Here is a 27365-nt window from a genome sequence, read left to right as displayed (position 1 = left end):
AATACGTGGCATGTAGTAAATGATCAATAAATGCCGGTCTTCAGCCCCAGATGACGTGGTTTGCCATTCTACCCCAAATGAATGTACTTCTTGACCACTAAGCTGGCTGTCAAATAATATGCTAGTAATATCTGCTCAGGGCTCTGGGTGCAGGTAGGCAGCTGCTATGCCAGCAAGGTATTCGGGCTGCTCACCCCCACATCTCTCTTCTTCCCTACTACCCAGGTTTATTGCATCTAATCATTACCTGGACATCACCACAAAAAGCACTACTATCAGGTTTTTCCAGACACTGCATTTTATGTTAACTGGAATTGTTCCCCACGGATAATTCTAGTTAACTTTATTATTTTACTTTAGTATACAGTTTTGAGCATACAGAAAAACATTCTTTCTGTAACACATACTATATAATCTCAAACAATTTTGTGGAAAAGGAAATGGATCAGGGCCTGAGATCCATCTAAGGTTGTTCTTAAAAATTCCTGCCACAAATATTCCCCAGTTTACTGCCGGTGCCTACATGAATAGGAAGCTATAAATAACATAAAACAGACTTACAGGGAGATGCAAAATAGAATCAACTTACATGGTGTCAGTTACTGTGCCTGGTTTGGCTTCCACTGAGCTCTACTATTACAGCTTGAGCTTAACTGCTATTATCCTTAGTTACAACTGAAAGAGTCAATAACTAAAGGCAAGAAATTGGATTCTTCTGAAAAAAAAAAAAAAAAGGATTGACTCCAAAACAAGAGCATACTGACACCAACAGCTAAAAGGACCTTTTATTCTGCCAAACAATGACAATGTTGGCTTTGTGAATTATTCCTTACATGTTAAAGTATAAAACTTCATATACATCTCACCTTTCTTTTACACTTTATAAACCACACTGTGAAGCCGAGACAGGGCACATACCACTAACTTCACTTTACTATTGAGGAAGCAGACATTGAAAAATTTGTCCAAGATCCCTGGGACACTATGAGGCCTGGCCCTAGGTAACCTGGTTTCTCATTTCAAGGCTTGTCCCTGACACTAACTTGCCCCAGACTGCCACTCTAGCCACCCACCAGTCATTTCAGCTAGCCCTCTCACAAGACTCATTCCACAACATGAAGCTGCCACACGGATCACAACAATGGTCTGCTGAAGTAATACAACCTAAATGTCAGGGCCTCACAGGCCAACTATAAAGAGCTATTGCTAAGTCATCCTTTAAAGCAACAGGGGTCAGGAATGTTGATGTCCAGTCCTATCTCTGCCACTAATCAGCTGCATGACCTTGAGAAAGGCAATTCCCCTCAATTGGCCTCAGTTTCTGCATCTGCAAAATGAAGCTAACAGATCTTGAAGGATGCTCCCAGGGTCTCTTCCTTTGTGTCCTTTTAATCCTGTAAAGATACTGACTTGGTAACATAATTCCATAAAAAATTTAAAGTCTGAGATTAACAAAAAATATAACATGCTTTACATGATGTGCTCTTAAAAAGGAATATAAAATCAATTTATCCTTCTGTCATTAATAGTGGTAGCAACAGTAATAGTTACCACTTATTGAATAGTAGGTACGTGCCAGGCACGTTCTGCTATATCTGTGCTGCCCATTTGATCCCCACATCTATGAGTGTAGTTATCCTTGTTATCTTCTGTAGACGAACTTAGGCATACAGAGGTTAAAAAACTTGCTGATGGTGAAAAAGGCAGTAAGTGATAAAAACAGGATGACTCCAGAACTGAGACACTTAAGCACTTCGCAAAATGTCTCATACCTCTACTTTCATGACCCTTTATCTAGGTTCTGATATATATATAACTTATATATATAACATATATATAATTTATATATACATACATAACACATATATAATTTATATATACATATATATATAACATATATAGATATTTGCAGATGGTAAAAGGCACACACACAGGGTTAAAAAAAATTAAGGTGACCCTTTTGTAAAGCAGAGAACTCTTGCACTGTGAGAGTCAGAGCTCTGCTTTGCAGGTCTGCTTACAAGTCAGGTTCAGCTGTCAGAGTAATTACTCTGAGTTCACAGTCCTCAAGACAGGGAAGGGAGGTAGAACGGCACAGCACCATGGCAGTGTCTGCAGCAAATCCCTGATTGCTTCCCTCACGATTACCACAGACAACTTTTTTACTGAAATAATGGAACAGGCAGCGAAACAGCCACCACCAATGTGGCATTCTACACTCAAAACCTCCAGTGGGCCAGCCCACGCCCAACTCAACAGGAAGCAATACTTTCCACTGACCTTAACAGCTCATCCACGCAGCCCAAACCCAATTCTAACAGATCCATCTTACTTAGCCTATGTGTCCTGTCAGTAATTCTGCCTTTCACCTAAAGGGATCCCATAGATGTTTTCACTGCCAAGTGCAATGTCCTGAAAGATTTCATAAGAAAAAGTTACTATAAATGGGACAAATAAATGTTTCTCCAAAATTCTCACATTAATAAAACAACAACAAAAATGAAGTGCTTGGGTATTGACTGAAAGAAACGATGAAAGACAGAGGGATGGCAATCATTTCTGTAGAATCTTCTCCAGTGACACCCCTCACCCTTGTTCTTCCATTCTCTTTTACCTGAGCTCTGCTATGTAAGTATTTATCTTCTGCTCTCTGAGGTACAGCACCAGCCCCAACTCAGGTCTCCTTGAGTCTGCACTGAACAGTATGACTTGGTGGGTAAGAATAAGATTGCTATATTATATAAATGAGCTAAAGATGGTTCCTGCGTTGTTTACTTCTTCACGGAAGACTGATACCCATTGGCTCAAAAGCTGACCAGCACAAACTCAAATTTTTACATATCAAAATGTTTTATACACAGCCTAAATAATCAGACTTTTTGTCATTTAGAGCCTGCCTACTTGGCAAACCCTTCAAAAGTATTGGCATTTTCTCACCATAGATAGGATAAACCCTGTGGCTAGGTAGACCTCAAGCCACTGGGGCTCTTCATAGGTCTCTGACCACAGACTCACTGTGTGATGCTGAGCAACATCGCCAAGACACATGAGCCTCCTCTGTGATCTTGGAGAGTTCCTTTCCTCACCTCCCACTCTGGATGTGGCCCTTGCATCCAAGCTTCTGGATGGTCTCATGGTGTAAGGGACTCCTCTACCCTGCAAGCAAACCTGTCAAAGCATCACCCAAAGAAAGCTTACATATGCTACTGCCACCTCGCAGTCAGGTAGTTGTTCTTGATCAGCCCTCAAACTCCTCACTAGCTGGAATGTCACTACTGTTGCCTCAGCTCCTAGAACATGGTCTGGCATGCAGTAAGTGTTCAATTAATATTACTGAATGAATACATGGAGTCAAACAAGCTAGAGTTTTAATGCTTGCTCCATTGCTTACTATACCTCTCTGACTTGAGGCAAGTTACTTTAACCTCTGTGGTTTTCCATCTGTATATTAGGTATAAGTAGAGTTGTTATGAAAAGAAAGTAATCAGTATATTTAATAGTACCTGACACACAGTAAGGGCTAAGATATATACATATTCACATACATATGGATGTGTATTATTACTAAGATTGCTTTACTTAGGTCACTACATTTATATTTTACAAGCTGAATGAAAAGGACTTCCTCACAGCATTCCCTATGGAAGAACACACTGGACTGGTAACTTTAAATGGCAGTCTCTTAGATGATCCAGTAAGTTCCACAGAGCACTTCCTTCCAACTAGTCTGGAAGCTCTAAGAAGCCTTTTCTCTGTTCCCTCTATTCTCATACAAAAGTCTACACTACCAAAAAAAAGTGCTCCCAAATAGTAAACGAATATATCTTTTGGGTCTGGGTAAAACAGTGTGGGCACCGTTATTCAAGGTTAAGAGGGAGTAAAAGACCTCACTGCACAGGACAGACACTTCACGGCTGTGGAGGGCTGACAGCTCAGAGGAGGAAGCTGTGTCACAGCACACTGCGTGAGACAGAGGAGCTGATTATGATTATGATGTGAAAGTGGAAGGTGGTAGTTTCCATTCCTTATGTCCTTTGAAAAATACCACCTCCTATTGGGCAGGCTTTCTACAAAGCAGCCAGCTATTCTGTGCAAAGGAGATAGGGAGAAGAAAGTCATATACTTCAAAGAAGAAAGCAGGTACTGGCAATAATCTCCCAAAGGAAGAAGAATGAAGCCAAGACAAAAAAAGAACGCGCCCATCATAAGTTCGGATGATAAAGTTCACAGCAGCCTTTCTGCCTGGCAACCTGGCAAGAAGTACTAAAAGCCTTAGGTATAATCTTGACCAATTCCACTTCATGGAATAAATCCTAAGTTAATAATTAGAGATAAAAGAATAAATTTAGCTACAAGGATGTCCTACGTAATGGTCAAGTGAAAAAAAAAAAAAGAAAAAGAAACAAACTGTATGTAGCTGAACTAGTTCCACACAATGAATAATCTACAGCCACTAAAAATGCTATGCAGGTACCTTCATTGGCACGGAAAGATATCATCAATATATCACTGAGCAAAATGAGCAAGCAACAAAATAGAATACATAGTACAGTGCCTTTTTTTTTTTTTTTTCTATCTCTAATTCTTCATACAGATATTCACAACTCTGAATCTCCTGCTTGCAATATCAGTGGCTATCCCTGGCTGGTGATATCATGAGTGATTTAGTTTTTGCTTTTCTCCATTTCCTAATTTTTCATTCTTATTACAACAGTATTAGTACAAAAGAAAAATAACTTTGAAAAAAAAATCATGCACCAAAAAAATGAATGGGCTACATAACCAAGGATGAATGCAAAAAATTCAAACAGTCTCCTAAGGATGGCTAAAGACAGTAAGCTAAAGATTTAATATTTAAATACTTTTATGTTATGTCTAAGCAAGAATAAGTAAAAGCCTATTAGTTAAGACATAAAGGCATCATGCTGACCAAAAAGATAACAACAGGACAGCCCCCACCTGACATCTATTCTTTGGCTGGGCAAAGGGTCTTCAAATGAGAAGTCACAGTCAATGTTCCTATAAGGGAATGAAGAGATGGTGGGAGAGGACCCAACCACTCTGCATGCATTTGAGTCTCTCAGACCCACGTAAGTAATATCCCAGAGCCCTGAAGTAAGTCAGCAATAGTACTGCAAAATTGGTGCCAGGAATATGTGGGAAAGCAGAGACCAGGTGAAAAGCCAGAAAAGTGGAGGAGTGCCGACACCTGCTTTGCTAGAGTCAGGTGTCATATCAAAATCTGGCTCCCTCTTCCTAGCTTTGAAGCTACAGAGGGAATTTATTAACCTTGCTGAGCTTCAATTTCCTGATTTGTAAAAAGGAAATAATAATATATAACTCCTTGAGTGTTAATGAGGGATAAAGGAGCTAATGTTTGTTAAATGCCTATTGAGATGCCAGGCACGTGGTAGGAACTTAATAAATACACAGCAGCTCCACACCTATTTTACAAAAGGCTGGGTCTAAAAATTAGCCATCTATGTGTCTGACCTTATTTCATTCCTTAATTTTCCATTTGTGACTTAAAATTAAGGATTTCCTGTCCTTTATTAAAGGAGGGATTTTCCTTGAGGAGCATGACAATAAATACAATTTTGAGCTATTTAATTTTTTGTACTGACTCACAAGAATAGGTTAGGGATATGCACCACAGGCCTAGAGTCTCTGCGAGCTTTTGGGGCTCTCATTTCAAGTCAGTTGAGGAAGGGCTTGCAGAAGTGGCCGAAGAGAGGGAGGAAAGTGAACGGTGACGGAGCTCAGCTAAGAAACCTACGCAGACAGCTCCTGGAAGTCAGGGCTGTTCTCAGTAGATGAGAAAAGGAAAACCCAAAGGCGAGCTTCAGCTTTAGCCATCCATGAAGACTCTTTATCATTCCTGCTGAAAACTGCCGAACAACTGAAGATCAAGTTCACTCACAAAAAAAAGGAAATAAACGAAACAATACAAATTATAACCAGGGAATCACAGTTTTTTTCTATTTCCCTTTATTTTTATTTATTTTTTTGAGACAGGGTCTCACTCTGCCACCCAGGGTGGAGTACAGTGGCACAATCACAGCTCACTGCAGCCTCAACCTCCCCAGGCTCAGGTGATCCTCCCACCTCAGCCTCCTGAGGAGCTGAGACTACAGGTACATGCCACCATGCCTGGCTAATTTTAGTATTTTTTGTAGAGATGGGGTTTCATCATGTTGGCCAGGCTGGTCTCGAACTCCTGGGCTCAAGCGATCTGCCCACCTCGGCCTCCCAAAGTGCTAGGATTACGGGCATGAGCCACCAGGCTGGGCTCATTTTCCCTTATTCTGATACTATTTTCTCATCAGCTGCAAACAGCATTTTATCTAGAGGCTCACAGCAGCACAGTTACAAGACTGGGTTTGAGTCCTGCCTCTACCATCACCATTGTGACACTGGGCAACTTATATATAACCTACCTGTGTTTCAGTTTCCTCATTTGTTAAAAAGCAACAACAACCAACTACTGCTTCATGGGATTGTTATGAGGACTCAGAACAATGTTTGGGCACTATGTAAATATTTGTCATTATCACATATTCCCTAATTCTCTGCAATCACATTGCCAAGCAGAAGTGGATTAAAAACAAACAAACAAAAAACTCCATTAAAAATGAGAAGAAAAAATAATGTGCCTCTAGGGGCTTTAACTAATCTATGGGCATAGAGATGCCAGGCCCAGTTTCATTACTAGGATGATTAACAGCTATTCTGGCCTTTGCTCTGTGGCCGAAAACTACTATTGTCTCATTCTCTACCCAGGGCTCAGAGCGAGATTTACACATGAAGATATTCAATTAAGCATTAAAACTTTTTAACGTTTGTATGTAGCTTTTGTTACAAAAAAATTAAAAAAAAAACAAAACCCCTTAATATGTACTGTTTTGAATAAGTAATGCACACTTAGAATAAAATTCAAATAGTACAGAGTTTATAGGGAAAAGAAAATTTCCCCTTCTCTCCTACTGCTAGCCTAGCAATTTCCTGCCTCAGAGGTAACATGATTATCACCTGGTTTTCATATCGTTCCTGAGACGAAGTAACATTTAAAACAGGGGAAAGCAATTATCATATCGAACTACTTGGTTACCATTTGTCATGAGAAATGTCATTAGCAGGAATCTTTTTTTTTTTTTTTTGGAGATGGAGTTTTGCTCTGTCGCCCAGTCTGGAGTGCAACGGCATGATCTTGATTCACTCCAACCTCTGCCTTCTGGGGTCAAGCGATTCTCCTGCCTCAGCCTCCCAAGTAGCTGGGATTACAGGTGTGCACCACCACACCCGGCTAATTTTTGTACTTTTAGTAGAGATGGGGTTTCACCACGTTGGCCAGGCTAGTCTTGAACTCCTGACCTCGTGATTCACCCATCTCAGCCTTCCAAAGTGCTAGGATTACAGGCATGAGCCACTGTGCCCGGCCAGCAGGAATCTTTTAACAGCATACAAAAGGCCCTACATTGGTAAGTGAAAAAAACACAAAATTATCTTTAAAGTATGATTCCAGTTCAGTTTAAAAAAAGAAATATGTCCAAAAATTAAAAGTGGTTGCTTCTGTGTTGTGAAATTAAGGTGAAAACCAACCTTAATTTAATTCCCCTACATCTATCAATCTTTTTAAAAACTTCTGAGGATGCTGTAAACTGAACACCTATTTCACAACCAGGAAAGAAAATTACTCTGAGGTCACATCATTTTTTCTTATTATTGTTTAATACTGCCACCAAATCTGAAAACAGTATCTGGCTTTTGAGTGTCACCTTCTTAAAAATTTTCCAACCCTTCCATTTCCAAAATGGAATTGAGAAAAAAAGAAATTACAATCATAAAGTGATCAAGATTAATTGTTTCATAGGAGATTTTCATGTCTTTCATTACCAAACAATTGTTCTTTTCAGAGTAATCACCCTGGTAGACCACACATTTATTTTTAAGATAAGCCAGCTTGGAATTCTTTTTCTGGAAAGACTCTGTAGCCAGTTCACAAAGCCACAAACACCAGACAATGTCAATCTTCACAATGACACAAGGTATGTAACCCATGCCATCTGCACAAGAAGTATATCTGCTATTTCATTTGGGTGGCATATTAATATAAGAATCTATGCAACTATGAAAACCAACTAGATGTATGATATAATTTAGATGAAGTAAAAAGCACGCAAAACAACAGGATACATTATTTTCAGAAGAGAGAGACTGTGCACACAGGCACCTAGGCTTCGTTCCCCTCAGCTCAGGTCGGAAGATTGGGGGTGGAGGGTGCAGTTGACAAGGTTCCACAGCTCTGGCCCAGAGTGTTTTGTAAAGGGTCAAAGGCTCCACTAACCCTCATGCTGGCGAAGTGGGGACACATGTGCAGACTCACTGTGATTAAGATGTACTATGAATGGGGACAAAGGCCATCCCAGAGCTTCCCGCACACAGCTCAGAGGCTAGTCTGTCTATGCAAAGTCACCATGGGTGTGGGGGACAGAAACCTCAAGTTATCATCCCCATTCATCATCTGCTCTTCAGAGCTACTCAAAGTTTACACCTGCCACTGGGACAAACTAGGAAGGGCTCTGTGTTTGGCTATTTCTTCCCTAAAACTGCAAGTGAGGAGAGAGAGCAGTAGTGTGGCAGGTTCTACCTGTGCATACTGCTGCCCTGGCCCTGAGCAGTGAAGCAGGCAGGGCTTCCCTCACACAGTCATCTGAGTCTAGCTCCTAAGCGATCCCTGCAGAGGGAAACCTCAGGAGAAGCACTTTTGTGATTTAAATCAAAGGACTGTCTGAGGCTACGCAGGGCTCTGACAGAAGAACACGGCCAGGGAACTTACTGAGAGGTCCACAACTGTCTTGATGGCCTTTTCTTTTCTCTTTATGAAGTCATCATCCTACAAGACAAAACAGAGAGATTAAACAAATCCCATGGGAAAATTAAAACTCAAGTGGACCACTCAGAAATCTGCCTTATAAATTGATTTCTCATCATTACTTTGCCTGAAGAAGTCCCAATTTTCTAACAAATTGAAATATATTCTCCATGGGAAAAGGCTAGGAACCCTGCAGATAGCTCCAACGTAAATCCCTACACAGCCAGTAAGAAAAAGGGGGTCATAAGGAGTAGTGCTTAAGACAAGAGTTCTCATTTCATATCCTCTTAAGCATCGAAACCTCAGGTAAGTTACTTAACCTCTAAGCCTCAGTTTCTCTGTCTGTAAAACAGGGATAAAAACACCTATCTCAGGGGGCAGTAGGGATTAAAGAATAAAAGCCATAAGATGTGCTGAGACTGGCATGTAGTAAATACATGATGGCTATTAGCTATGATTGTTGTTATTATTATTATTAAATTGTTAATATAGGGATGTTCTGGGCAAGCAGCCTCTTAAAAAACTTTATACAAAAATCAACGATTGCTCTTATAAATTAATAAAAGCCCTAGATCAAACACTAAAATTCAGAGAAAATGACAAAATTACAGAGCTTTGCACTCAGTGGCTATGTAAAGAGGCACTAATGATGCCAAGTAGGGGGTGGGAATGTAGGAGAGCCTGAGCTTACTTTGCTCCTTGGTGGGGAGTCTCTAAGTGTGCACTCTGGTTCTCAGCGGGACAAGAAAATTCCAATACTGACCTCAGGGAGACTGTAAGTCTTCTGGAACTGGGATACAGAGTAGGAGCGGATATAGTCACCCATCTCTTCTTTCGTTTCTATAGCTCGTTTCACCAGCCACTGGGGAAGAAAGTGAAAACACATGAGTTGCTAAGGACAAAATCCCACTGCATGAAGGCCAGTTCAGACATGGCACAACTCATGAACTCAACCCAGCATAGCTGAACTGACCAGGTGATAAGAAGCTATCAACACATGCTGTCCTATAGGAAAAGCAACCAGCTGGGCATCTGACATGTTAAGATCCAATGGGACCTAGTACTGAGTAGCCATACAGGAGCTTTAAAGCCTTACTTCATATCATCGAGCCTCAGTTTTCCTTTCTGTAAAAGTATATCAGTTCCCTTCACCTCACAGAGCTAACATAGGAGTAAATGAAATCACAAGTAGTAGAGTGATTTGTAAATACCTGAAGCACAAAACGAACAGAGCTATCTCCCAATTTCCTGGTCCTACTGGCAGATCTTCATATAAATCTTTTTCTTATGCTCCTTACCCCACAGACCAGGGAAAGGGAGAGAACCACAGAGAATGCTAGTGTAACTCCCCATTTGACAGATGAAAAATTGTCCAACATACTCAAGATTCGAGAGTGGTGCATACTGAGTACACAGCTGAGGGCACTGGTTTATCCTGACATTCACAACATTCTCTCTTAACCCTCACAACTTTGGATAGTACTGGCTGAGTTTCACAGAACCTGAAGTGCCGGGAGGCTATATAACTTACTCATGGATCCATAGCTAGCAAGCTGCAAAGCTGGGAGTCACAACTCAAGAGACTATTCTACAGCGAAGGCTGGACAAATGGTTTTATGAAATGTTTCCCAGCTTTGTTAGGCTGATATCCAGAAACAGCTGCTCTTCACTTCTCCCAACTGAAAACTCCAGTTATTATCATTAAAACACCACCCCACTAAAACCTGCAGAAGATCCAGCCACTCTGAGGGTAAAGGTGTAAAGTGTAAAAAGAGCCTTTGCTTCTCCTCCCCGGTTCTTCATTCATTCCCTTAATTACTGATGAACATCACAGAGGGGGTGCCACTCCCCCTCCAGAGAGAGCTACTACATCTCAAAAGCAGTTTTTGGATAGCAGCTGTGTTTCGCCAACAGCGTATCACACTTGGTGAGGGTCAGCTACCTAGGAAAGCAGGCACATGGCACATAACATGGTGCTGCACGATGCTCCTGCAGGGATGGGAAGAGATGCTTGTTCAAAAAGCGCAGCCAACTCAAGTAAGCACATGTTTAGGAAACAGCTGCTCAGAACAGAGCAAAAAACTCTATGAGGAATATTCCTTGCTGTTAGTATCATCCACATATTTCTACCACTTCACCCCCAAACAGTGACCTCAGACAAAGACTAAAATCCAGAAGCAGAGAGAGAAGATCAGAGAGCACTCAGAACAATTGTAGCCCCTCACCTGTACCCATCCCAGTACAACTAAGTGGCCCAGGACAACTAAGAGCCAACTAAGGCAGTTGACTCATTGCTCAACTCAATTTAGCTCTGCTTTCTTTTGAATTGGGAGACACAGTTTCTGGCTTTTCAATCTGCTTCCCTTTCAGAGCTGCTTCCACTAATCCCAGACCTACCCTGAGTTACCGCCTGGCTGGATCCTGGAGAGCACGATCCCATTAGGAAGGGAAAGCTTGTTGAGTCCTGACAGACGTTTTGGAGTTTCTAGCATGAAAGGCTATAGAGGGAAACTCTTGGACAGCCTATCTCTGCCACAGGTTCCCTCGCACTCAAGAAAAATATCGACCTTCACAGGAGTCACATGTCCGACACAGGAGAAAAAGATATGATCTAGAACCACCAGGGGCCAGAAATTAGATCTGTTTTTTCTTGGCTGGCATCCAGACAGTGTTACTACAGCTTTGCTAAAATGGTGTGAACACAGGTGATGGGCTTCTAGAATCACATAAGAGAAGTAGGTCAACGGCTTACAACTGCTGGTCTGTGATTATTCTTTCACTGGTGCCCACGGGGGACAAACAAACAAACAAACAAACAAAAACAGGCAAAAGCTACAGGCATATGGTAGGTTTCATCATTGTTAAATGCATTTAATTTGAAGGATTGCTTTTTTCTGAGTTTGAGAATTAAATGGCCATTATTTTATGAAATGATAAAGCAAGACTGTAGTCATTTTTTAAAGTGTCCTTGCCTGGCAAACTACAGGTGGCAACCCTAGGCCAACCTCCATTTTTGCTTTAAAATTTTACAGGTCCATGAAATTAAGAAATCGTAACCACTAGCCTGGGCCCTCCCATCCAGACAAACCCTCTAGCATTCCACTCACAATGGAGAACATTTAGACCTTCAAAACACCCAGCTGACTGCAGATCACTTCCCATTCTTCTCACAGCCTGACTAGATTTTTTGCCTCCAAAGTCCTAGCGTAGGGTTAAAAAAGGTCTAATCTCTAGAGATCCATATTTTGGGGGAAAGATAACAACTTCACAGTTTGACGATGTTGGAGGTTTCAATAACAATCAACACAGGGCCCCAACTTCCTATTTTCATAAAAATGATCAGGTAGTGTCCCCTTGTATCAGAAAGACAGAAGGGCTAACAAACATACTAATCAATTTTAAGGTAAAGTCTTGGCTTCAAATTTACAAATTTCATGGCATTCAACTTGAAGTCTAGCGGAGGGGAAGATTCAACACTTAACAGAAACTACATAACACAGAGCACTTGCCAAAATGTTCAGTCTTTCATCTAAGTGCTTTAGACATACAACTAACTTAATTCTCATCCTATCAGGTAGGTGCTATTACTTATTTCAATTTAACAGAGAGAAAGTTATTTACCCAAGGTCACACAGCTAGAAAGTGGCAGATTTGAACTCAGGAGGTCTCCAGGGTCTTGACCCCTATATTTCATAATCTTAACACAGAACTAGCAAACTTGTAGCTTCTAGGGCTGTGTAGCTTCCTTCTCGGAGGCTGCATGAAGGGTGGAGTGGGAAAAGCACAGGCTTGGAGACACAGTTTAGACTGGAACCTTTGCTTAACCACTCACTAGCTCTCGGCCCTTAAGCAAATCAATCACCTTCTCTCAGTCTCATTTTTCCCAAATGTAAGGAAATTACATTTCTCACTTTCCTCAAATGTAAGGGATTAAAATAAATGCTTCAAACAACTCTATTAGGGTCAGATGGGAAGTAGTGTTCACACAGCGGGCAACACACCTGAGTCCCTTTGCTCCTCCTCTTTCTAAGATGCCTAGGGGAAACCCATAGAGAAGAACTGCATAGAACGCAGTTGATCCAAGGAATCTGTGGCAGATGGGTTCCAGGACGCTCTAGATACTAATCCACAGGTGCTCAAGTCCCTGATATAAAATGGCACAGTATTTGCATACAAACTAAACACATTCCCCCCCCCATAGTTTAAATCATCTCTAGTTTATAATACCTAATACAATGTAAATGTTACGTAAATAGTTGTTATACTGTATTTTTAAATTTGTATTATTTTTCCAGCTTGCTAAATTTGTATTACTTTCTATTGTTGTATTGTTATTTTTATTGTTTCCCCCCAACACCCCCAAACTTTTTTGATGCATGGTTCATTGAATTTATAAATGTGGAACTGTGAATATGGAGGGCCAGCTGTTGGGAGCTGTATGGCATGAGCCACTTAATCATAGGGGTTTGGGAAATAGCTGGAGGCAAAGAGAAGTCTCCCCTTTAGGCATTTACCCACACGAACTGAATATCTATAAACTGTAAGACATTCTGGTAGGTACTGGAAACAAAACAATAAGCAAGACAGCCACACAGACTTGCTCTCATGCAGCTTAGAGTCTAATGGGAGAAGCAGATAAACAATCACACACACGGATATACATGATTACAAACTGTAGTAAGAAAGATTCTGGTGAAGGAAGGGAATGTGGCCATAGGAGTGCATACCACGAAGGAACATGCTGTGGATTAGGGGATGAAGGAAAGCTTTCTTGAAGAGGTTTGGTGGAGCTGAGATCTGAAGGGTTGAAGCAAGCCATATGAATTAAACAGGTAAGGAGAGAATGGAAGAGCATTCCAGCCCAAGGAACCAGCAATGCAAACGCACTGTGGCAGGCGGAAGCATAATAAACCTGGGGAAATTGGAATGAATATCAGAGAGTGACAGAACAAAAAGAACAAAAAGCAAGGAATGAAATCAAGCTGAATAGGTCAAAAGGGAACAGAGCATACCAGGCTATAGAGTTCTGTCTTTACCAAACAGGCAATGCAAAGTCAGATGAGAACATTCAAAGATCTTATCAGGTGACAGCATGAAACTAGGGTACATGCGGGACCGGCAATCTTCTGAAGATGACAAGGAACACCACCATGTTCTGCTGTACCAAATCATTACCACACCCATTACATTCAGGATCCAGGACAGACAGACCAATTACAGGACAAGCCAGGCCCATTACAGGAATTCTGATGTTAAGAGGACAAGAAACCACTCAGAAGCTCTCACCTGAACAACCGGAAATATGTGAATAAAATCCATCCCCTGGATCTGGTGGGGCTCCAACTGGTGTGGGCATTTCATCCTTGGCAGGACCGAGACAATTTTTTCTGATAGAGCTCTGTTCAGAAAAAGCAACAAGCAAAGAGTGAGGCACACTAAGTAGCCTTTATAGCATCTCTAAAGTCTGGGCAGCATCACAGAAGGATCTGGGACTTCTCCATGCCAGGCTAGTCCAGACCATGACAAGTTTCTCCTAGATGACTGCAAAATGAGAAAAATAAGCACAATTTAGTGGTGTGTATGTGCGTGTGTGTGTGTGTGGCCACAAAACTGCCTTCATCCTTTATTCTATCATGTTTTTCTTCCTACTATTTCGATGCAAAATATTTTACTAAATGATGGTGATGTTAGAGGTAGTAGTTGCTATTTTTTAACATCCTTATGTAGTAAGATAAAAAGTTATTAGTGCCCCGTATTCTTTTTACATTTCATTTTACTGATCTACTCTTTCTAAAAGTTTAAAAATAATATTCTAAATATCATTCAGGCAACAATTACCAGATCTTACACCAGGTACCCAGAATATTAACATGAAACATGGAGCCCCATTTCCAAAAGAGATTTGGAGTCCTTTCCAAAATATTTTTAAAATAAACAGCAGCCTTTAATTTTTTGATACTCTAAAATAAATCCTAGCGTTGAGGGAACTGTCTCTCCTCACTCTTATTTCCATACAGAAGAGAGATTTTCCGCATCTCATGAGGGACACTGACCTCTCTCCAACACCTCGCCTCAGTCTTCCTCCTATAGAAGACCACGAGGTGGGACTGAGAAGAGAGGAACCAGGCTTCCTGGGGCCTCAGAGTTTTCTTCTCTGTAGGTCAGGAGGTAAGCATCCTCTCCTGCTAGGGAGGTTTCTCAGCTCAGTCTGAGCTGGGGCAGGACAGTTTATGGCAGCAGTGGCGGAGGGATTTGTATGCAAGTCTGTTTTATTGCAGTTTGAAACCTCCTTCTTGAATCAGTAGGCATTTCATCTCTAGCTATGTGATTCCTGTTTCTTACACTATCTTAATTGAATCAGACTCAAGGGGAGAGAAAAGATACTATTCAGTGGTGTGCCTGACCCCAAAGCCATGGTATGTAGCCTGGGAACACTGAGAAGCAGTCACCAGGCATGGTCTTGTGGCCATCTGGAGAAATAGGAGCTTCTGGATCAGCCTACATGAATAGGTTATATTGCCACACAAGACCCTTGAAAAAAATCTTAGCCAGTCACAGCAGCTACTGGGGCCTTATAAACAAATATAGTACTATGCTCTAATAGACAAAGGTCCAGGTAAACAAGGGTCACTTAGTACTAGGTGCTTCAAATCCAACAAGTTTTGGGTCTCCCAAAAGTGTTTCTTGTTCAAAGAAGTCTTGTCCACCTTTACCTTTCTACAGTTCAATAATCCTTCCCAGGAGACAGATACCCTCAAGATGAACATCCGACTCAGGGCTGGGTGAGAGTTATTACTGTCTTATCTGTGATTCACTTAGTAGGTTTCATCCCTCAGTCCTAGTATTAACAGTAACTAGGTGACCTAGGAGCTAAAGTTAAGCAGTCCCCCAGGGAATGATCACTAAGAACACATAAAAAAACAGTGTCCGGTATCTGGAAAATAGCTTCACAAGTTGGGACCAAGGTTAAAACTGCTGAGGACAACGGTAACACCCCACTGATCATAAGACCAAATGTCAGGTCCAATTTGTTAACAGAAAAAAATATGGAAGGGGGATTAATCCCTCACTGCACACATTCATAGAAGAAAGGGAGTATCTACCTCCTAGGAGGGAAGCACATAGGACAATATTTGCTGCCCCCTCATCCTTCCTCCCCAACAGAAGCAGAGGTGAGGAGTGATTTATTCAAAAGTCCTCAGAGGGGCGGGGCATGGTAGCTCACGCATGTAATCCTAGTGCCTTGGAAGGCCAAGGCAGAAGGTCACTTGAGGCCAGGAGTTTGAGACCAGCCTGGGCAACATAGTGAGACCTTGTCTGCATAAAAAAATTTAAAAATTAGCTAGGCATAATGGTGCATTCCTACAGTCCCAGCTACTCAAAAGGCTGAGGAAGGAAGATCACTTGAGCTTAGGAGTTTGAGGGTGCAGAGAGCTATGATCATGCCACAGCACTCTAGCCTGGGCAACAGAGTGAAACTCTGTCTCTTAAAACAAAAGTCCTGAGAGGATGAAGAAAATTATCATGCAGCTCTCAGCCACTCCTGGTGCCCTTCCCTTCTAGGCAGCCTGTCTCTGGGACACATGCATCTTTTGTGCCATAAGATGTGCTGTCTGCCCTAGCCTGTGGTTGTTCAGGTCTGCTTGGGACTCGCATGGGATAGCTTGGTAGTGAAACACTAACAAATCCATTTGGCAACATATCTGAGGCTCTCTCTCTGATAAACTTTTTTTAAATTTTGATCTCCATCAGATTTTTATAGCTTATTTAATTTCCTTGAAACTTGTAAGAAGAGATGAGTGTTCAACTGGTTCTGCTGCCTAAACTCCAAGCTTAGCACATGTAAATGAGTATCAGTCCTGGTTTTGCTCAATGCAGGTCCTAACTATCTATACAGGGGCATGTGATCAATACAGCCTTTCCTTAGTTACATTTTGGTTCAGCAGGAGGAGAGCTCCCTCTTGTGGTTTCAGATACATTGGTTTGCATAGAGTTACCAATTGCCTAGCACCACAGTAGCTTAAAAACAAGAGGCTGGGATCCACACCACCATCCAGCCTAACCCCCTGCCTTCAGACACGGCTCTTCCTGGCCACTCTTCAGAGCCAGCCTACTCACCCAGTTCATAAAGGCCCGGAGAGAAGGTTATCACGGGTCATCCTAGGATTTACAACCCTCTTAAACCCACCTCTCAGAAATTACTGCCAAGTCTGGGCAGTCCTGGCAGCCAAGGTGAGGACATGGAGGAAAATGCAGGCAGGCTGGGGGCAGGGAAAGAAAGTAAGAAAGACTTCCAGAAATCTAACAATCCCTTTTCAGCTTCTCCCTGTGGCTCAAGGTGGAGCCCTCAGATTTCCTAAAAATCATAGAAAGTGACAATTACAGAGGTCACCAGGCAGGTTTCCTAGACTAAGACTTTAACACGCCCAGCTGTGATTAGTTTGACTCCTTTAGTTTTTAAGAGTGTTCAGTGCACTGTTTTCTTCACCCCTGCAAACAGTCTGAAAGAGAATGAATTAAGCCTGGGTGTAAATTCAAGCTCCACCACCAACTCTGAAACTTTTGTCAAGTAACTTGGTCCAGGTCCAATACTCCTATCATAAAACTAGGGATAACCCCTACCCAAAGGCGGCAGTGAAGGTAAAATAATAAAATACACATCCAAGTGCTTGGAACACAGATGCCCAATACAATGTCTGTTGTTGAAATGAACTCAGTTATAAATGTAAAATCTCATTTACGGGCCTCTGGCCATAGGACTCTCTGTTAATGGGGCTTCAGAAGAGGATAGAAGTAGAGGATAGAAGCTTATGGAACTCTCAGCAAAGAAGGATGACAGGGAACTAGGACTTCAATTGGGCACATAAAGAAGACAGCTTGAGAGGCAACCATGCCCTCAACAGGCAAGTGTGCTCCTTGGACATATGTCCAGCCCACCCATTAAATTGACTAGATATACTGGAAAACTGCAAACATAGGACGGTTTTAGTCTAAACTGTACCTAACCAGAAACTCTATGGTGCGGGGAGAACTCCAAACAGAACACATTCCAAAACCAAACAGACATGATTTTTAGATGACTCAGTACCCTGTGGCTATAATGTCTTCTACAGATAATAAAGAATGAGCTACCTGATGCACTGCTGAGTCTGGTGGGTCCTTAGTCACGTAAACCCGTCTCCAGCTTTGCCCACAGTTACAGTTCATGGCTCTGCACTTAAGAGACACACATCAAGCACTTACCAGAGAATATAACACATCCTCAATCCCTTATCCAAACCCTTTGAGTCAGATGTGTTTCAGAATTCTGAAATTTTTAGATTTAGCTCCTTAGAATACCTAAGGGGTATATATTATATATTATGTAAGAACTCAGGAAAATCTAGAGTCACACTCTATAATAAAAAAAAATTTATTCAGCAAAACTTATGAATAGTCACATAAGTGGATCAATAAAGCTATAAATTCAGTCAATTCAGGTCATGTTTTGCTTCCAAATAAGCTTTGTATCCAAACTCTAAAAGAAGAAAAAACAGTTCTCAGTGTCTTTTAGATTTCAGAAATATAGACAAGGAATTGAGACGACATAGAAAAATACTGTGTTCCCCTATCTATTAAAAGTATAATGGAATGCTGCCACTGGAGTCTATCATATCCCCTAAGGATATCGAAATGAAAATGGGGCCTAACAACCACTGGAAAACTCAAGGGGAATTTAGGAAGAAAGCACATGTGGAATCAAAGAAATGGCAAAACTAGACAATGCAATGAAAAGAAATACCAGCACATCAAGGGTGCCACAGGTATAGGAAGCAATGAGGTCAAAGATAGAAGCTTCCAAGAAGAGCATCCTCAAGAAGACAATGAATTCATGCTAGTAAACAGCCTGATTAAGAAGCATAGACCAGGCATGGTGGCTCACACCTCTAATCCCAGGAGGCCAAGGCGAGAGGATCGTTTGAGCCCAGGAGTTTTAAGACCAGCCTGGACAAGATGGTGAGACCCCATCCCTACAAAAAATTTAAAAATTAGCTGGGCATGGTGGTGTATGCCTGGGCTCTAGCTACACAGGAGGCTGAGATAAGAGGATCACTGGAGCCCAGGAAGTCAAGGCTGCAGTGAGTGCTGTTCACAGCACTGCACTCCAGCATGGGTGATAGAGCAAGACCCTGTCTCCAAAAAAAAAAAAAAAAAAAAAAAGGCTGGCTGATCTGAGCTACAGCTAAAGGCATATGCTTCTTTTGTCAACCAGGAAAAAAAAAGGCAATTAGAAACTTAAGGGGAAAATGCTGTATAAAGTAAATTACAACATTCCTGATGCTCAGTAACTCACAGATACCACCTCCACTTGGCTGCCAGAAACACAGGAGCAAATCTTTGGCCAATTGTAGGAAAACAAAGCATTTTGTGATCCATCACTGTGGTTGTCTTATCCCCCAACTCTGCCTTTTGTCCCCATTTTTTTCCCCCTTTTGCTTCATTGTCTCACCATTATTGCTTCATATGTTATTTATAAGACATCTTTGTTCCTTTTGGAAGTGTTTTCTCTTGGAAGAGGGTAATACTTCAGAGAAATGAATAAACAGACTGTCACAGAATCATGCATATCTGAGGTCAGGAATCTCTCCTGACGGGTCAGAGAACTGAGGCCCACAGAAGGAGTGGCTGTCCGAAGGTCACACAGAGGCCCACTGGAGGGCTGGGAGAAGAACCAGGTATCCCAAATGGTCTAATGAAATGGCCAAGCCCCTGGTGAGCTGGTGCACTACAAAAGACTGGGCAGGGTATGCTCAGCTGAGATCTCTAGCAAGGAGCCCATGCTGCTTTCTCTCGGAGACAAGGCAAAGTGAGGCTCTCCCTTACACAGAGGCAATGGGGAAGGAAAGCATCTCCTTTCCTCTCACTAACCAGCTTCCACCTGTATCAGCTGTCTTTGGAAAGATAAACTAAGTAGTCACTACAAACTTTGATCTAGCTGTATGACCTTGGCGTCTTTCAGTCTCAGTTCCATTTGTAAAGCAGGGATAATACCTATTGTAACAAAAGCTAAACTATGCAAAGTGTCCAACCAACTTCTGGCACACAGTGGACACTCAAAAGTTAGTTCCCTTCTCCCCACCTTTACGTTTTCCATAGAAAAACTTACATTTTTTGACCTATCGTAGAGTTTTCTTGAAAGAGCAAATCAACATCTACATCAAAGTTGCAAGTGGTGATACACCAAGTCATTCCTCCTACTACCTGCAAGACATAAAGAAAATATTTGTTTTCTCTTTCTCGTTTGGGGAGAATGGAAGAAGTGAAAGGTAGGTGAATTATAAATAGCTCTAACAGACTCAGTAAACATACAAAATTATGTATCTTGAGAGAGAGAGAATGTGTCCTCCTTACCCCATCAACTATAATTAATCTAAAATGGCACTGTTACGGAAAACTTCCTGCAGTGACAGAAATATTCTGTTATCTGCAAGGACCAGTACGGTAGCTACTAGCCGCATGTGGCTGCTGAGCAGTTGAAATGTGGCTTGCATGACTGAGGAGCTGACTTTTACTATTAAATGAACATACTGTACATAGATCCTCTTTATAGTCAAAAGGACAGACATTCATTCTGTGTTTTATAGACCAGACACATGGGCAGCAAGGCTGACATTTTGTTTCCATACATCTTACTTTTCTTATCTACCTGAGATGATTATCTACCTACTTTTCCCTTAGGAATTCTCTGAGATGCAAATGAGAGTAAGACTAAAAACCCATTGTGAAACAAAATCCTTTTCAGACACAGTCTGATATTAGAAAAAAACAATAGTAAATCTTACCCCTGGCTGTTTAAGACACCTATGAGTTGCCCAATAAAAATGCAGATTCCAGGACCCAAGCCCAGACCTAGCTAACCAGAATTTCCATGAGTGAATCATGGGTTCTGTATTATAAAATAACCCAGAGTGATTCTGCTATGCACAGCCGGGACTGTGACCCCATGGAGCACTCAGCACTGTCTTCCATAGCCTGCCCTGTCTGATTTGAATGCGTCCTTTCTGTGCACAGCCCACTGTGGCACTTTTCTGCATCATGCCATTTATTCTGTGCATGTTGATTTACTTGTCTCTCATCCCTACTCTACAGAAATTGGGCTCTTTGAGAACTGTGCCTTTGTTTTTTCTTTGTGTCTTCAACACCTATTACTATGATTTGTGCATCATCATTCAAGGTTCTGCTGAATTAAAAGGTTTCTTCACACAGTGATCTCTCTCTCGTCCTAAATCAGAGCATTCACCATCCACAGAATATCTGGCAACTGTCTGTGAGCACACTGACTTGGGATAGCTCATTATTAACTCTGATTATTTTATTTTCCATAAGTTTGATAATCCCCACACGAACTTTAAATTCCTTGAAAGAAGGAACTATTAATTTTGCTTCTCTGCATTTCCTAAAGCTTTGTGCACAGAAAAGGAACTGACATATTCACTGATGCATCATTTCTGTCTTTGAAAAGAAGTCTGAACACTTCCATAATGAATCTGAATTAGGAAGAAATGGAAACACAGACATGGAGGAAGTTAAAACATCATCTCTTCCTCCTTTCTTTGCCATGATTAACCATGTCATTCTGACAAAAGATAGTCTAATGGTTAGAAAGATTTCCCCTTACCTTGTCAAAGGGTGACAAGCCTTTAATTCTTGCCCTGAAATACCCAGCTGCAACCAAGAGCTCCAGAATTTCAGTCAACTTGACATTTTGTTCTTCATCTTCTCTTGTTTCCACCTAAAACAAAAGGTAAAAGTGTGGCTGGTAAAAGCTATCCTGAATAAAGGAACACTAGGTATATCCCCTGATGCCACAATCTCATTGCCAAGGAGCAGATTACATTGGCTACATCACCACAATGGATTCTCTGAAAATTCAGCAAGTGTCACACAGAAGCATGTGGACAGTGTTGCCGGAGTCACAAATGGGCCCCAGTCCTCAACGGGCTGTTAATCTTCATAGCTGAGGGAGACACATGCCAGGTATACACTAGTATACACTACTAGTAGTAGTATATACTACTCATCACATGCTGAAGGAATCCAGGAAAAAGGAAGGTTAGAACACAATACTTCCTTTTTCTCTAACCCATGGTTTACTTTGACAGTCTTCTCAAATAGATTATGACTCCTCACACACAGGAACAAGGTTTTATGGTGTTTTCTAAAAAAAACTTTACACTTAGGACTCAGGGCCGGCGTGGTGGCTTATACCTGTAATCCCAGTATTTTGGGAGGCTGAGGCGGGTGGATCACTTGAGGTCAGGAGTTCAAGACCAGCCTGGCCAACATGGTAAAACGCCATCTCTACTAAAAATACAAAACTTAGCCAGGTTTAGTGGCCCATGCCTGCAGTCCCAGCTACTCAGGAGGCTGAGGCACAAGAATTGCTTGAACCCAAGAGTCAGAGGTTGCAGTGTGCCAAGATTGCACCACCGCACTCCAGCCTGGGCGACAAAGCAAGACTTTATCTCAAAAACTTTATACTTAGCGGGGCACGGTGGCTAATGCTTCTAATCCTACCAATTTAGGAGGCCAAGGGGGGGGCCAATCACTTGAGGTCAGGAGTTTGAGACCAGCCTGGCCAACATAGCAAAACCCCACCTCTACTAAAAATACAAAAAATTAGCTGAGCATGGTGGTACACACCTGTAACCCCAGCTACTCGGGAGGCTGAGGCACGAGAATCACTTGAACCCAGGAGGCGTGGGTTGCAGTAAGGCAAGACTGTGCCCTTGCACTCCAGCCTTGGCAACAGAGCAAGACTCTGTCTCCAAAAAACAAACAAACAAACAAAAAAAACGTTATATTCATCCAGAAGTTACTGACAAGAGGCATAGAAACGAAGAAGAGAATTCAAACGTATATCCCTCTCTGTACTTCCCTTTTTGAACTCGAAAACAAATATATGAAAGTCTTCCAACCGAGATATATTAAAGGGTGATTATTGCCACATAATAGGATTGCCTTAAAAATAATAAATTCATCTAATATACGTATATCAGTATTTTGTTTTTGTTTTTTGTTTTTTGGGACAGAGTCTCACTCTTTCGCCCTGGTTGGAGTGCAGTGGCATGATCTCGGCTCACTGCACTCAGTTCCGGGAGGGTTCAAGCGATTCTCCTGCCTCAGCCTCCTGAGTAGCTGGAACTACAGGCATGTGCCATCACACCTGGTTAATTTTTTTTTTTTCTTATTTTTGTATTTTTAGTAGAGATGGGGCTTCACTGTGTTAGCCAGGCTGGTCTTGATCTTCTGACCTCATGATCAGCCCGCCTCGGCCTCCCAAAGTGCTGGGATTATAGGCATGAGCCATCGCGCCTGGCCCTATATCAGTATTTTGATTGAAAATTTTTAATTTATATCCTCCTTTTACCCCAGATCTTTATTTAATACTGAAATCCATCTAAATATTCTAATACTCCTTCATCTATTTATTATCATGAACTACCTTTCCTCTCTTCTATTGCTGCAGAAAATAAAAAACCATCTCTCTATATAAAACACCAATAAGATACCCTGGTTCACATGCTCATACTCATCTCTGAGTCCTCCCTTACCCAACAATGCCTGTTAAGTCTTCCTTTACTATGCATCTCACATTTATCTTCCCTTCCCTTTTATTCATACTTCATTCCAGGACTCCTGCAAATGCTTCTTCATCTTTCTTCCTTTGTTTTGTTCACCCCTTCCTAAATCACAGCTTTCATGTTATCCCTCTTTAGCTCACCCTCCCAGCCCTTATCAACAGTGCGCCACACACACTGCCTGTAAGATAAACTCCAGATGTCTGGTTTCACATTCAGATCTTTGGCCACCAACCTATCTTTTCAGGTTCATCCTTTACCCCGAAAACAATCAAGATGGCCATGGCTGATATTCTCTAACCATTGAGAAATCACTTTCAAATTCTAGCTCCCATTCAACGCCATCCCTCACAAGTCTGTCTTGAAATGGCCACTCCCTTCTGCATTTCTACTTTACTTATAGTCTATGCTGTACATATAACTAAGTATCAACATCTTCTAAGTGAGATATCTAGTGTTATGTACATGCTTGTCTTTCCAACTGGACTATTGATGGGTTAAGGACAGGAGTATATATTATATACTTGGGTTTACTACTCTGTATCAAAACAGCATTAAGTTCAAAGGACACACTTATTAAATAAAGAATGATCTACTAATGCTTACAAAAAGTAAATGAACCTAAACTAGTCATGCATTAATAAAATGTTTCGGTGGTCACATCCCTGACAATGGAAACAAGTTTATTTTAATGTATACACTGCCAGGAAAGGGAGTATACATATTAAAATACAGTTAATACAGAATTATTAAAGTGACTGATAATCCCCTGCAATAGAGTAGGAGTGGTGTGGGGGAGGTGACATCACTGAGCTACATCCGTCTCTGAAATGACCCTGGTCCAGTCCATTAAGGATCCTGAAGATCAGCATTCACTAGTTCCTAGTGGACATAAAAATTTTAAGTAATATAAATTATTCACACCTTCTCTCCCTTCTGCAAAAAATCTGGGATGGTTGAGAAACATCTACAAGTGAAAACACTCTAAGAAAAGAGAAGCTAAATAGTAGTTGTAGTTCAAGAAGACAGAGCAGAAAAAGAAAATGAGATAATATAAGTACTTTCTTAAAATTTCTGGGGTGTAAAATAGGAACACTTCATTTGTTCAATCATTTATTGTGAAAACACTTACAAGAAGAAGACAAAAAAATAACAAATGAAAAAATAGGATCATCACTGCCTCAACACCTATCTAATGGGCACCCACTGGCCACCCCACTACAGATGCAGGGCCCATGCTTCCATCCACTCACCCCTAGAATGGAGAAGTTTACTTTTGCAATACAATTTGTGAAGTAATTGTGGCACGAGACACTAAATGGGAATGTATGACTCCAAATTCACTTAACAGATTAACACTGAAATGAAATGGAAAAGAGCCATTGCCTGATCCACAGGGAATGAAAGACCCTCTCTTGAAGCAATGAAAATCCACCAGGCTGGTTAATACATCCAGTTGTTAAAACTAAATTTCTGACAAAGATGAACAACAATGAGCTCTTACACCAAGCCCAATAAATTTTCAATTTCCGTCCCCTATAGTTGTTGTAAGCTGGAAGGCAGGGCCCAGTCTAGCTATCTTTGCAAAGGGTTAAAAAGAATGAATTTGAGCCGGGCAGTGGCTCACATCTGTAATCCCAGCTACTGGGGAGGCTGAGGCACAAGAATTGCTTGAACCTGGGAGACAGAGGTTGCAATGAACCGAGCTCACGCCATTGCACTCCAGCCTCAGTGACAGAGTGAGGCTCTGTCTAAAAATAAAAAAAGAACGAAGTTAATGAATTAACTGGTCTAGTGACAGCCTAATAACACAGACTATCCATATTTATATTTACTAGCTTCTGAACTGTATGATAATAATTTGATTATATTCACCCTGACCTCTTAATTGCCCGGAACTGTATCAGGGTCTTGGAAAACAATGATGAATCAGACCTGGCCTCCTAGCAGTCAGTGAAAGTTTAAACGAAGGACATACAGCGGCAGGTTGCTTTTTATTTATTTATTCATTTTTCCCTAGAAAGACCTCCACTGATAGTACTGCGGAACATTGGGCTGGAGGGATTTAAACTAGAACGTGGGAGACCACATAGGAGTCAACAACAAAAGGCCAGGCAAAAAGTTGATGAGACCCTACAATAAAGAAGTGGCAAAAAAGAAAACTGCAAATGTCACAGTACAAATCCTATTGTTCACTATCCTGGGTCCCATCAAAGCAACGTGCATGTAAGGTTTTACCTAATACAGCGGTTCTGACGACATTATGCTTGTTAGGTTTTCTTAAGACAACAAAATGGACTTGCATTCTGGGAGCACACACTGACAGACACATCTGTCCTCTCATCACTATATTCCCAGCTTCTGGACACAGAACACAGTGATCCCTCAATTAGTGGATACTTGTGATAAGAAAGAATTGAGGATTTGGGAGGAGTGCAGAGGAGAAAGATTGGTCACAGGCAGGTAAGCGTGAAGGGACCAGACTCACCAGGTCAAGCAAACAGTCACTGCCCAATGCCTGCTCCAGAATCTTAGGAAAAAGGCAGAGGTGCGGCGTGGATTCCATTTCTCTCCAGAATCCAGTAAACTAGACTAGCCTTTGAGTAAAATCAACTGAAAGGGACGACAGATGCAAACTACCTATGAGATGCTAAGTGATATTTGTAGCCAAAAGAAAATGAATACACTTTCCCTGTATTCCCAGCAAACGTGGAAATCCGCAAACCACTCCTGAGTCTCCCTAGCACTAAGTGAGTACTCAACAAACACCTCTGGAAAAGAACCCCGCCCTCTTCTGGAGAAGCTGCAATGTTTCCGCCCAGAGCTCGGTCCCCCCCAACACAGCACCCCAGGCATGCGTCCCACCCCGAACGCCCAGGCGCGCTGACCCAGCGGGACACCTCCCTGGTGCGCGCAAGTCTCCCAAACTTCCTCCCGCCGCCCCGGTCCGGGTCAATTCAAGGAGGGTAGCATTCCCTCCCGACAGCAAGGCGGGTGGGGCTGGCCGCCGGGACCCTGCGGGGTGGCGGTAGGCGTCCCAAGGTCACCGCCCTTCGCACCACCCGAGCCCGGACCGCCTCGGACAGCGGTCTCGTGACTCCAGCGCCCAGCAGCCTGGGCTAGCCCTGCAGTTTGTGGTTGGGGAGTCTGTCCCGGGCAGGGGGAAAGGTGGGAGCCCAGGGACCCCCGGCGCGTGGGGCTGCGTCAGGGCAGGTGTCGGGCTGGGAAGGCCACCTCCGCCCCAAGAGACCCGGGAGCGGCTTAAGTTTGTCCCTACCCGCCCGCTGCTCCCTGCCCATGCAGAGGCACCCGCTCCCCGCCTCCAAGAAGAGGGTCGGCGCTTCCCCGAGGTGGATACACCTGAGGAAGGGGGCGGGGCGCCCCTATCGTACCCAGGGCCCGCTCAGTCAGCCGCCCCGCGGCTTGGCCCTCTCTTAGCAGGAACCCCGACGTGTCAGGGAAGGAGGAGGCGTTCTTACCTCCGGGAGATCCTGGCCCTCCGGCCCCTTGGGCAACCCCATGATCCGACCGGGCTGTCGTAAGGCGAGAGCGAAGCCCGCCAAGCGTCCGGAGGAAGCTGTCCCTGTCGCGGAGCTGCTACCGGGGTAAGTGCAAAGCGGAAACTTCCTCCGCCACCGCCGCCGCTGCTGCTGCTGCCGCTGGCCGGGAGCGCCGCGGCCGGGCAGAGCATGCGCGCTGGGGCCTGAGCGCGGCGCCACTGCGCCTGCGCCACAACAGCCCGGGGAGCAGTGGGCTGGGCTGCGGTTTCTGGGGTTGTGCTGGATCTTCGCGCCGATTCTCTGAAGTTTTCTCCCAGGCGCTGCTTGAGAGGTGCTCCTCCTGCATCTTGAGGACATTTTGCATTTCAGCTC

General features: G+C 42.6%; 1 protein-coding gene across 4 annotated transcripts in view; it reads right to left on the bottom strand.

Annotated features, from left to right (window-relative positions):
• The window catches only part of LOC105492505 (coiled-coil domain containing 93), a 94332-nt gene extending 67171 nt beyond the window's left edge, over positions 1-27161 (bottom strand). For 2 of the 4 annotated variants that reach the window (XM_011759700.2, XM_011759701.2), the window contains exons 1-6: positions 26973-27161; positions 21531-21644; positions 20019-20113; positions 14159-14270; positions 9636-9734; positions 8837-8893 (exon numbers count right to left, since the gene is read on the bottom strand). In XM_011759700.2, the coding sequence (XP_011758002.2) occupies positions 8837-8893; positions 9636-9734; positions 14159-14270; positions 20019-20113; positions 21531-21644; positions 26973-27014 (519 nt within the window). In that variant the 5' untranslated portion in view covers positions 27015-27161. Of the gene's footprint in view, positions 1-8836; positions 8894-9635; positions 9735-14158; positions 14271-18004; positions 18089-20018; positions 20116-21530; positions 21645-26972 lie in introns of those variants that run through there. The other 2 variants (XM_011759699.2, XM_011759702.3) reach the window with 2 other exon arrangements.
• Between the last annotated feature and the right edge of the window lie 204 nt (positions 27162-27365).

Source organism: Macaca nemestrina, chromosome 11 (assembly GCF_043159975.1).
Source record: "Macaca nemestrina isolate mMacNem1 chromosome 11, mMacNem.hap1, whole genome shotgun sequence".
Lineage (NCBI taxonomy): Eukaryota > Metazoa > Chordata > Mammalia > Primates > Cercopithecidae > Macaca > Macaca nemestrina.
The sequence above is the reverse complement of the archived record's forward strand: the minus strand, read 5'-3'. Positions and strand labels throughout refer to the sequence as shown.